This window comes from Telopea speciosissima, chromosome 10 (genome assembly GCF_018873765.1).
Source record: "Telopea speciosissima isolate NSW1024214 ecotype Mountain lineage chromosome 10, Tspe_v1, whole genome shotgun sequence".
NCBI lineage: Eukaryota > Viridiplantae > Streptophyta > Magnoliopsida > Proteales > Proteaceae > Telopea > Telopea speciosissima.
Window position 1 is genome coordinate 340,845 of NC_057925.1, and position 13,013 is coordinate 353,857.

At 38.6% G+C, this 13,013-nt stretch overlaps 1 protein-coding gene across 1 annotated transcript in view; it reads right to left on the bottom strand.

The window, feature by feature from the left end:
• LOC122642445 overlaps nucleotides 1–3,666 on the bottom strand; it is a 49,059-nt gene extending 45,393 nt beyond the window's left edge. Inside the window, exons 1-2 of the mRNA XM_043835920.1 lie at nucleotides 3,662–3,666; nucleotides 1,331–1,457 (exon numbers count right to left, since the gene is read on the bottom strand). Coding sequence (XP_043691855.1) covers nucleotides 1,331–1,443 — 113 coding nt within the window. The 5' untranslated portion in view covers nucleotides 1,444–1,457; nucleotides 3,662–3,666. The remainder of the gene's footprint in view (nucleotides 1–1,330; nucleotides 1,458–3,661) is intronic.
• Nucleotides 3,667–13,013: the final 9,347 nt, after the last annotated feature.

The following is a 13,013-nucleotide window of genomic DNA, read 5'->3' on the forward strand; positions in this document are numbered from 1 at the left end:
GTCAGCCATTGACATCTGATTTTTGTGGCATGAAGAAGAATTTTAGGTTTTTGACTGAAAAATCAGCCCCCTTTGGTCAGATTGCTGAAGAGGAGTCAAGTCAGAGTCCTTCACCTGAAAAAAGTTGAGGTCCCTCAGTGGTGGCCCCAGAGAAATATACAGATGCAAAGAAGGGTGGGAGCGTGGGACTTCTAATGAGGATAGGAACTTGGGAAGAAACACCCGCAGACCCATCAGTTAAAAAGGTTGCTTCTCATTGGCATTACAGGTGGGAGATTAAATGGACTTATTGTCTTGTTTTTTCTTTTTCTTTTTTAATGGTAAACCAATTGGTTTAATGGGCTTAATTTCCCATAAAAATGATCACAAAATTAATTTCTTTAAAAAGGCAGAAATTAGATACAGTGGGGCGTTGGTGACAATGCTCAAGCCAGTCCAGGAGAATAACAAAAAAAAGGGGGGGAGCTGAATAACCCAGTGCAAGTCCCTCTTTGCAGAATCCTAGGAGGGGTGGATTGGGATCATTCCCAACTTTATGCATTTTTATAACCAGATGAACTAGGCAACTAGCCAACCAAAGTGCTGTTATAGCCCGCCCTTTGATTTGAGACCTCACACTTCTGTTACCAGTCTGAATTGCTGTCTTGATCAATAATTTTCGCTTTATTGTTCTTTATGGTATGCTTACTTAAATTGAACCTCTCATTGTACTCTCCTTTTCTTTATCGACTGCTAAAAAATTTGTTATTCATTAAGGGAAAATGACAAACAGAGTGATGGAGTTTATGAGTATTGTAAAATGCCCAAAACTTTGCAACAAATTGACACTTAAGTTTACCATGGACAATAAATGCAGAATAATGGAAAATCTAAAAGATGAACATAATTTTACGTAGATGTAGTACCCTTTTAAATAATGTTTCCTTTTAGGGGGATGTATTAGGGCTACAGATCTACAAGACAGCATGTCTCAATAGGCATAAACTTCTTAAGGCATTATAGTTGGTTATCCAATTCATGAATTACAACAAAATAGAACTAGGCTTACTTGCTAAATCCCTTAGGCTCCGTTTGACGTCTGTTTCACAGGTAAAATTTTAGGCCGAAACAAACAGAGCCTAATGGAACTTCAATCCGTGGGAAACTTAAAGAACCAAAGTTTCAATCCCGATTAAGGTAAGGAAATATGTTTGGCAGCATTTTTTTCCCGGGGGGGGGGGGGGGGGAGATGTTATCAGAATTCGAATACTTTGAGAAAAAAACTTATCATCTTCCTGCTCTTTGACTACACATCCAAACGTAAAAGGAGAAGAAGAAACGATGTTCATACTGATACGGGGACCACAAGAATGCCGGGACAGTGGATAGTGAAGTTGAAGCAAATGCGATCCGATTTGCAAGAAGCAAAAATGCCAATGACGCCACCACAACTGCCTTCATCATCTTTCCTAAAAAGCCTTCCAACGGAGATAGGTCACGTCAGAAAGAAATCCAGAAAGCTCAATTTGAACATAAACAAAACTGAAGCAGGAATTAATAAATGAATAAACGAAAAAAAAATTGACAGACAGGGGAAAGCGAAACTAGGGGACACAGTATCAAACAGAAACAAGAGAAATTTATTTGGGAAATAGAAGAACACTATAAATTTAGTTATTCCAGATCTCATCTCCAATTGTGACTAAAGATGAGAAGAGTTCTGATTAGAGATTTGGAGGGCCATACCCAGATACCTTTAAGCTCTTAGAGAGATGCACAGCACAGGGGTAACGTCACAGAATTTCTATAGGGCTACAGCGAGAACGGGGATGAAATAGAAGTACTCAATTGAATTTCAATTTTCATCGTGAACGATCACGAATAAGCCCCCGTCCGTCACATCGTCCATGTTTAAGTAGTTGCTGACTTGCTGTCCCTCTTCCCCTCCCCACCCCACCCCAACCGCCTCAGCATGGTTTGAGGAATCGAATCGGTATCGGTATCGGGGAGCAGCAGATTCTTATCGGACCAAGGACATAAAAATTTGAGAATTCGATTTCGTAAGAAAAATAGGAGTAAATTCGTTCGATATGGACTGCTCCTGATCGGCTCGGCCAAAATCGATACCGATTCTAAATCCACGCAGCGGCCTTCAGACGATTAAGCCAGTTCAGGTCAGAATGCACCCTCCCAAAATCAAGGGCTATGACACATTTAGGCTAATTCCGCATCAATCAAGATTGATTCCTCATCATTTAGACCTTTGGGATTGATGTGTGGTTTGTGTGATTATACTTTCATCAAACAAAAAAAAAAAAAAAGGGGTGTGTGGGTTTAGTCCCACGTCGGGTGTGTGTTGTGTATATCTGTCATTCCACGATCTTAAAAGTCAGTTAACCTTTTGGGATTGATGTGTGGTTTGTGTGATTACACTTTCATCAAAAAATTTGATTTGGATTGGAATTGATTGTGACCAATCTCGCTCCTAAGTTCAAATATTATGAATAAATATCCCCAATGTCCCCCCATCCCATGTTAAATATCAACTTCAACCCGTATTAAAATCCTATGCAGTACTGGTGGGCGGCAGTGCACAGCAGAGGCCATGTGTGCCATGTGTGGCCTCTACTATGCCGTCGGATGTGCACCGCCGCCCCGCCGGTACTGCAGAGGATCCTGGTCCGCTTCAACCCAAATGGAATTTCAACATGGTGAAGTTTTGAAATTTTGGGACTACAAAAAGGGTGTACATTAATGCATGCATGACCAATCCAAAATGATATCACATCTATTGTTTTTCCAATGTTTGGCATCACCAAAACATCTCTTTGTTGTAACATAATAAAGTGGGTTACGTAATAAACATTTTTCCTCCAAAGAAAGGAACATTATAGATTGGGGACAGTTTTCCTTCAGTAGTCAAGAAAGAAGGCCTTCTCAAAAATAGTAAAAAGGTATTATCAACTTCGTACTATATAGAGGGTGAACATTAATGACCTAGATGTTGTATTTTTCCTACACCCACGGTGCGGGAAAACTTTCTCCTTATAGGTTCACTGGAGGATTCCTAAATTTGATTATGTGATAGAGAATACTTCTCCAATCCCAATCAAATCCAACTTTCTGAATTCAAAAAATAAATAAAAAAAAGAAAAATATTGGATACGCCGTCAGGATACCCATCATGTGTCATCAATCATCCCCTCTCCTTCCCTTTTGGATAAGACCCCTTTGCCCTTCTATGTCCAACCCTGTGATTGATACATGCTCAACCCTCTCCCATAAATAAAAAATGAAATTCACAAACTCTAATCCATAAACGTATATCCTTTGGAAAATGCACTAATCATCATGGATGCATGTGTGGGAACATCAGGCTCCTCAGCCCTGTATTTTTTTTTTTCCTTTGAGCAACCCTTAACCTTTTCATTATTCTTATTATATATATATGTATTTTAGGCAGAAGATCGTTGCCAGACTGCATGGCCCCTGCACAAGCACAAGGTCCATTAAAAGCGTGTAGAGTATCAACGGACGTGAGATTTTTTTTTGTTTCAAATAGTTGGAACGATCATTTTGCCCAGTCCTATGTCTAGACGCAGACTACACACAACGTTGTTTATCCCGTGTATTTTGTTATACTCATGGTGTGCTGAGGTGGGGTAATTGCCTCCTAACTGACCTCTTAGAGAGGCTTATCCCCAACAATTTGAATTAAGTAATTGATAGGGTTGAGTTTGGTTCTAGCATAAGCACAAAATACATACCAAGTAGCTCTGTAGTTTTAGGGTTTAAAATTTTCCACGTGAAATTTTTACATAAAAAATTGGCTAAATTATACCGTTGCATGTGTCAAAATGCGTGCTGGCAAGAGGTTCTTCATTCTCAATCATAGATTTAATAACATAAAATCTGAATCGTTGAACCATTACTCTCTCGTTTTATTAGAGACGGGTTATGGTAACAATAGATCATCCTCTGCTAAACCCCATTGTGATTCATCTTCTTTGTTGAATCGCTACATAACCCTAAGAGACGAGTTCTTGGATCTCCCATCACATGCTAGAGTGAATCAAAAGATGACAACCATCTCTCTTGTAACCGTTGGCAAACAAAATTTGTCTCCATCTCATTTTCATTTCTTGTTACGTTTAATTTTCATGTTTGGTTTAACCTTTAGAGTGAAAAGTGCCCCTCCCAACATCGGAGGAGAAGACTGAGCGAAGCACGCACCTGATGATGTCCCGCATTCGAACAACCAAGCTCATTTTCATTTCAGCGAGGTATTTAATGATGTCCCGCATTCAAACAACCAAGCTTATATGCTGTACAAAACTACAAACCTTCTACCTTCTCAATCTTACAATCATACATCTCAGTGTATCATTTTTCTTGCACATATAGGGAGATTAAAGATGTCTTGGAAAAACCAAAAAAAAAAAGACCTTACACAGTGAAATGTACGCAGCCTTACCTCTATTGAAGGTCATGCTTGGCGCGTTGATCAAGTGCTCACTTGCTGGACGCTTGGTCATGGGTTCAAGTCCTCAAAACAGTGCCTTAAAAGATGTCTACCGTCCCATATAAAAACAGAAAAAAAATTCCTCTACAATGCCTTAATCTTGCGATGCCTTGCAGTTCGGGCATGAGGGCTCAACAGATGAAAGATGTGACATCCAACAGAGCCGAGCTCGAGAAGAAAGACATTAAAAAAAACAATGTGTCAACTGAATTTGCTCTGTTGGATGAAGCATCTTCCACATGTCAAGCTCTGAGGCCCAAACTGCAAGACACTACAAGGTGAAGGAATTGCAGAAGATTTTAATCCTATAAAAACTAGTGGAAAAGTGCCCACAACTCTAGCATCCAAACCACGTTTGCAGCCCCGCCGCCCAAAAAAAAAATTTGCCAGGGTTTCCTATAACACCCCTCCCTCCAACACCCGAAACTGCATACGGGCGGAGGTCTGGATCCCTAAAATGTGTTCCAAATGTTTTTACACCATGAACAGCGCATTCTATGTAATAGAACAATGACAAGAATCATCTGAAAGTCATCTTTAACAGTGTCCCGGAAGTTTTGAAAGACAAATTTTGTTCCAAGTTTGTAACCCCATAAAAAATAAATTCATTTGTAATTGCATATATACTAACCGCTCAGATAATAAAAGAGCATTCACCTCCAAAACCTCTTAGGAACCTCAACTCTACCCTATTACATACTTGTAACACAGTAAATTACCCAAGTCAATAAAAAAATTCAAAATGATGAAAGCCAAAATAAGAAGCCCTTACTGGTGGAGCCAAAAGGATATTTTAAAAAGAAGAGGTCAGCTATGGAAATCAGACTCTGGACAATAATCTGCTACAAGTTTCAAAGCCTAATAATATTCTGAAGTATTGGCGTTGTCTTTTCACGCAGTATCAAGTTTTGATTTATTCAACACATCCAAAGCAGAGCTGCCATAAGAGCTACTTGTATATGAAAAGAAGCAACAGAAAATGGCATTTCAGTTAGGCTTTTCACCACTAGAGAGGAGGTGTTTTTCTTCCTCAATTTACCAATGCCTCAAGCTCTGATTCTGTTAGTACCTCTAACCATATTTGCAAAACTAATCTTAATTTTAATGAATGTAGGTACGTTAATTAAGTATGAAATAACTAGACTCTTCAACTGTATCCATAAAATATGCTATTTAGTATCTATCCAGTCAAAATCTTTCTAACAGCATAAAAACCCATAGAACTGATCAACTAAACCATCAGCACAGCCTGCCGACAGAATAATGGTACATGAACCCAACCATGCAAATCAGCAATAATTTACATCCAATGTAGGTCCAGCAAGCAGAAAAAGAATAATACATAACCTTCTTAGATGATTAAACCCATTAAGTTTACTGCATTCACTTAAACAATGATTCAAGTATGCATAGAGCAGGACAAAAAAAAAAGATGTGAGGCCATCCATCAAGTATGAATAGAGCAGCTTCTCATGATTTAAGCATGGAATCATCAAGCCCACCAAAAGAACAGATGCATAGGATAGTTTTAACGTGTCTAAAAGGAACAATTCCACATATAAAACATTTGGATAGAACTGTTAAATGCACAGATTTCTACACCTTTTGTTTCCGCAAAAGTTCAGAGGAAGAAAGGAAGGAAATTTTCATACTTCAGAACCATGTGCTTCTTGTACTACAAACTCTAGACTGTCCTAACCTGTATTCTTGTACTACAAACTCTTGACTGTTTTAACATGAGGTACAATATGAAGAAATCAAGGATTCAATGCAAGAAGGTAGTGATTCCCACGTATACAACATTCCTGGAAGAACTTGAAATGATGTAAATCTTTAGCTAGGTGAAGAAACTTCACTGAAATGTTGACATAGTAAAGTGTACCTGCAACTATTCAAACGAAAACCCTTTTCAACCAAACTATATCATCCCACACTATGCACGCACAACACCATATTTTCAAGTGTAGTATGGGGGCATTACAGGCAGCAAAAACATGTATAATCTAAGCTGCAAAACGCATCCCCTCATTTATTTTAGGGAAATTTACGAATACCCCCCTGTGGTATTGACTTTTTACCGATGCATCCATCTGTACACACTTTTTACTCATACCTCCCTTGCTTTTCATATTAATTGATAAGTTAGTCCAAACCATTAGTTCTTCCCGTTAATCACAAACGGATTGTGTTTTATAGGGTATTTAGGACCAAAATACCCTTAATAGGGTATTAACCAATTTAACGTTGAACCACACAACCCAATAGATGCAACCCTTGATAGGGTATTAGGGCACGAACATATCCATTTCACCTACAACCCTTGATAGGGTATTAGGGCCCTAACAGCTCCATCTCCACACCTCCCAGGCCACCACCTCCAGCGGAAGCCCTAATAGCTCCACCATTGTCCCTGCCGCAGTGCTTAATCTGGCCACCACCTCCAACGGTAATTACATCATCCAACTTGCTAACCTAGCTCATCGTGGATCGTCGCGGCTCGTCCTGGTAAGGCTATGCACTGGTTGACTACACTCCATTGCAACTTGGAGCAAGTAAAAGTGACAATTTGATCCCAACCTCAACTCTTCACTCAAAGCCTTATCTTCCCTATTGGAATAACGGCAAACTATCATAGGACTTGATATAGTCTGTAAGTGAAAACCCCTAACATATTTTGATGGAAAAATGAAATGTATGATGTGTTTGCTAATTTAGGGTTGATTTGAGTTCAGTAAAGTAGGTTTTATGAACTAATTGATATGATTTTGACTGTGTGGGAATTGACTGTGATATTAAGGTTTTATTTGATTTCTGTAAACAATTTGTGATGAAATGTATGATACGATTTTTCTGTGATTGTTATTAGAAAGTCAAATTAGGTATTTTAACTATTTGAAAGTCAAATTAGGAATTTTACCTTGATTGGGTTTTGGGTTTATGAAATTGCTGGTAAATTTGACAATGTGTGATCTAAATCTGTTTGGCCTGATCCACTGTGTAAGTGCAATAGGTGAAAATTTTAAATGAGTGAGCTAAACGACCTTCCTATTTGTTATAATGTGTGTTACTTCTTAACATTTGAATAATGTTTACAATGACAGCCCAACATGTCCTCAATGGAAAGAACTATATGCAGCGTAGTGTACGCTGAATGTTGAAAAATGGTAGATGTGGAAAGATATGAATATCTTGACTTAGTTAGTGACATATATAACTCAGTGTTGAGTTATATACCCAAAGGAAGATCAGTGAACTTTTCTGTGAAATACATAACACCTGAGGAGCAAGCAGATATGTATGTGGAGAGTGATGCATATGTACTGAAGATGTTTAACATCTTGAAGGATTTGTATGAGGCACACCTTTATGTTTGCAATGTGCAAGTAAGTGATCCAATGGAATGCAATACCATCAATGGATACGTAGCCATAGTGATTGGTTGTGATACATCCAGTAATAGACTAGGAAGTAAAGAGCCATTAGTTCATCCAGTTAAAGCATGTGCTGGTGAAGAGGAAATACCTGCCACTACTACTAGACCACCAAAAACAACTGTAAGAAGGGGTGGTGGAAGACATGGAACTACAGTAAGGAATGATTGTAGTCAAACTACTGTCCTTGGTGAAAGAACTCGAAGAACTGGAAGAAAAGATGGTATCATATTTTACAACAAGAGTAGTGCAGTGCTGAGTGATACTGGTAGGTCATTTGAATAAGTTAGGATGTCTACGAGATGTGTAGGGATGGATGGTGGGTTTGTTAGGGCATCTACCACAAACAATACAAGTATTGCTGAGAATGTTGCCTCAACTAGCATGTTGGCAGCAGACCAGGAACTGAATGAAGATTAATAGAGTAGTACCTCATCAGATGAAGATTGGCAGGCTCGTGAATCAGATGAAATATCTGATAGTTCAAGCAGCAGTGAAGATGAGGCAAGTGATGATGAAGTGGAAAAGGAGGAAGGGGGGATGGGAACAGTAATGATGACAATTCAAGGTTGGTGGAGTCTAGTGAAGGAGATAATGTTTCTGATGTAGAAGGAGGTGTAGACCAACAGATCACATTGAGAGTTGGTAAAGTGTTTAAGAATGTGAAACATTTTAGAAAGATTTTACAAGATTATGAAGTTCAAGAGGGTATTCATACTTTAAAGAAAAGGAATAAGAAAGCTAGAGTAACTGCAATTTGTGATGAGAAGGGTTGCTCATGGAGGATCCATGCCTCACCTATTGAGGATGGGATCACAGTTATGATAAAGTCACTTAACCCCCATCACAATTGTACTAGATTTGGTACCAATAGGAAGGTGAATGCAACTTGGATAGCAAGAAAACTTGGTCCCAATCTGAGGTATGACCTAGATATGAGCATCAATGTCATGGAATCACTTTTGAAGGAGAAGTATAATGTAGAGGTTCAGACAATGCAACTGTACAGAGCAAGATGGATTGCAAAACAAAAAAATGAAGGACGCCACTCAAAGTCTTATGCTAAATTGGAGGCCTATGGTACAATGGTAAAGCAAAGAAACCCTGGAACTTCATTTGTGATCGAATACCAGAATGCAGAGAGATATAGAGTAGAAGTGAATGGAGTGGTGACAGTAATTCCACAGTTCAAGCGTATGTTTGTATGCTTTGATGTATGTAAACAATGATTTTTAAAGGGATGTAGACCATTAATAGGCCTTGATGGATGCCATCTGAAAGGGGTATAAGGTGGAGTGTTAGTTTCTACTGTGTCAGTTGATGGGAATAATGGTATATTTCCAATTACATATAGTGTGGTTGAGTCTGAAGGCAAGGACAGTTGGCTATTCTTCCTTCATCACTTACATGATTCCATCTAAATCACAATAGACACAGCCACTAGTAGACCATTCACATTCATGACTGATAAACAGAAGGTACATCTGCCTGTTTTGCCTTATTTAGTTTTAAGCATATAATTGTTAACATAGTTTACTCTAACAAATGATGTTTGGTTTTTCTTTTTAATATTTGTGTTTTATTCTGTTATATAGGGTCTCATTGAAGCAATTTCAATCATTTTCCCAGAAGCAAACCATAGACACTGTAGCAAACATTTATATAACAATTTGAAATCACAGTTTGGAGGTGGGAGTGGATTGAGGAGACAATTCTGGGCTGCCAGCAAAGCATATAGTGTGCATAAGCTTAATATGGCCATGAATGAAATGAAAATAATAAATAAGGAAGCATATGATTGGTTGATGAAGAATCCAGTGAAGATGTGGGCAAAACATGCATTTGATCACAGCATCAAGAGTGATCACATCACCAATAATATGACTGAGTCATTCAACCAGTGGGTAGGAGTCCTCAGGAGCAAGCCAATCCTTACCTTGATAGACCAAGTTAGACTGAAGTTGATGGGTAGGCTACAAACAAGGTATGAGAAGGGTTGTAATTATCAAGATATTCTGACTCCAAGGATACAAGAGAGGCTTGATAAGTTGCAGAAAAATGTTAGGTACTGTATGCCAACATATTCAGGGGAAGATGAGTTTGAGGTGCAAGATGGAACTAGTAGGTATATGGTACACCTAACAAATCAAACTTGTCACTGTGGGATCTGGGTAGCAACTGGACTACCATGTAGACATGTAGGATGTTGCATTCAATATAAAAGGGCAAATCTCTTTGATTTTTGTCATTCATATTACACAACAGAGAGATATCTTTTGGCTAATAAGGGAATAATTCATCCATTAGCTGATCCCAGCACACTAGATGACAGTAAATTGCTTCCTCCACCAATAAGGAGATCAGTTGGCAAACCAAATAAAAATAGGAGGAGGGAAAGGGATGAGGCACCTAAAGGAGATGTTAGGAAGAAGTCCAACAGTATTAGATGTGGGAGATGTAATGCATTTGATCATAACAGAAGGACATGCAAAGGAGGTCCAATCAAAGGAAAGGACCCAGCTTCTTCTCAGAACTATGGGACCAAGGTAATACTCTCCACTCATATTTTAAAGTTTTTAACATTAGAACAACGTGTGTTTATTTCCCTTTTTTTCATTTGATTTTGTTAATGCAACTTTAGAGGAAGAGGCAAGACATGAGTACCACCTTCTCCCGGAGAGTAACCAGGTCCTCTCAAGCATCTTGTACAACTTCACAAACAAATGAACAAGATAAGCTTCGAGAAAACATGGCCTTATATGATGTGGATCTGATTTGCTGTCCATGGTACTATGTGTTGATGATGTTTGAAAACATGTATTTTGGTGGACCTATATGGTGGGACTATAGGTACTCTGTGTCCATGGTAATCTGATTTGCTGTCCATGGTGCTCTACCTTATATTCGTATTTTGTCCATGGTACTCTGCCTTATATTCGTATTTTTTACCAACCAGCTCAGGTGGGTTGGGGGATTGGTATATAAATAAGGCATCACCTTTCATATTTGATTCAACAGCTCAGGTGGATTTCTCTCTCTTTTCTAGCAAAGGCGGTTGGCTACTTCAGATAAACAAACTAGTGTTGGGGGGGACATTGTTAGCTTGAAGTTTTTAAGTTTTAATTAAAAGCTAGCTAGGTAGCTAGCTGAGTTCATCTATAGTTTTTGGTTTGAGAAGGAAAGGCAAACATTGATGATGAGTTGTGAATACTTGTGTGGTCTGTTCCATAAAGCAAAGCCATATTTGGGTGTGGTACTATTGCAGTTTGGGATTGCAGGGTTGGATACCGTTGTCAAGATTGCTATGGATCAGGGGATGAGCCATTACTCCCTTGTTGTCTACCGTCATGCCATTGCAGCTGCTCTCATCTTCCCCTTTGCTATCATCTTCGAGAGGTTTGTGTGTGTCTGTGTCCACTATTTGAAACAATTTTTCTAAGCTATTTCTATTGGTTTAATATTAGATAGATAGATAGAATTGAAGAGTTTGCTAACCTCACAATTCTCTAATTTAGAGATGTAAGCAAAATAGAGGAACTGTTTAATAACCTCTCTGTCTCTCTCTCTCTGGTGTTAGGCTGATTGGCTCTAGATCAGTCAAATTAGCTCCTGAATAAATTGGGTTTTATTGAGTTTTGAGTATCCATAAAACTTATACCATTGTCATTGCCATTGCATCAATTCATTAAAAAACAATGGAACTTTAAATGTGAAATGTGAAAGCCTCCATTACATCAATTCATTAAAACCATAGAGTTGCATAATTCAAGACACAAAAAAGATGTCAAACAAAGGTCCACTTCTCTTCCCCTTCCCATACATGTATTACATTTTCATAAAACTTACAATTAAGTTCAAGACATACAAAGCTACAATAAGTTGACACATTATCTTCATTCCATCAAGTGACTTATCCACAGCCTTCATCAAACTACGAAACTCCTCACTCCTCTGTTGCTCCCTCCTCTGTTGGTCTTCAGGAATAATTTCACCCACAGTATTTGGGGCATCATTGGTTAAAGGACACTGTCCTGTTTCACCCATGACAATACACCATTGGAAGAAATTGCAACCACCATTGTTTTTGTCTGCACAGTTATAATAGAGTCTATTCGGGTTGTCTACCAAGTTTGAAATCCTCACAGCAGTTCTTTTCCTACATAAACATAGCTTGTTCTCAAACTTCAGCTACTTTGAATTGCTCTCATTCACACTAACAGAAGACATTTTACCTACAAAACTACAAATTTGCATTTACATTAGCTCTCTAGACCACAAAGCATTAAAAAAGTTATAAAAAAATTTCACATGAACTTCCTATTACCTATTCACATATTCACATTCTCCCTTCTTTAATCACAACAGATGTTCACATATTCACATGCTCCCTTCTTGAATCACAACAAATGATTATCACAGATGGGAATCATAGCTGGGATACTAGCAGGGAAACTCATTTTGGGCTGATCAATTGGGTGGCTTTTGGGTCTAGGTTTGATAGGAAATTCACAGTTTAGTGAGTTTAGATCTGGGTGTGAGATGGTCTGATATGGGAGGTGACTCCTATTCAAAGAATTCCATATCATATCATTTTAGTCAATTGTAATACTCTAATTTACAGTATAATATTCACATTATACCAAATCACACTAATAAATATCACAGTGATTATACAAAATCACACTGGTTGTTTCAAACAATGAGTAAGGTATATTACTTACAGCAAAGAATCGATGTACGTAGTTGGAGCAGACCTCAGTAGAAGACCTTGGTAGCAGCTCACTCAACCTCAGAGATAATGGAGTGCAAAGAAATAAGGTGGAGCTATTAGGGCTTCCGCTGGAGGTGGTGGCCGGATTAAGCGTTGCGGCAGGGACAATGGTGGAGCTATTAGGGCTTCCGCTGGAGGTGGTGGCCTGGGAGGTGTGGAGGTGGAGTTGTTAGGGCTTCCGCTCTTCCTTCTTCTCCTTTTCGATTTGGGAATTTGGTCAGTTAAGTTAAAAGCTGGTTTGAAGGGCAATTTAGTCAATTAAGTTAAAAGTTGGTTTGAAGGGCAATTTGGTCAATTAAGTTAAAAGTTG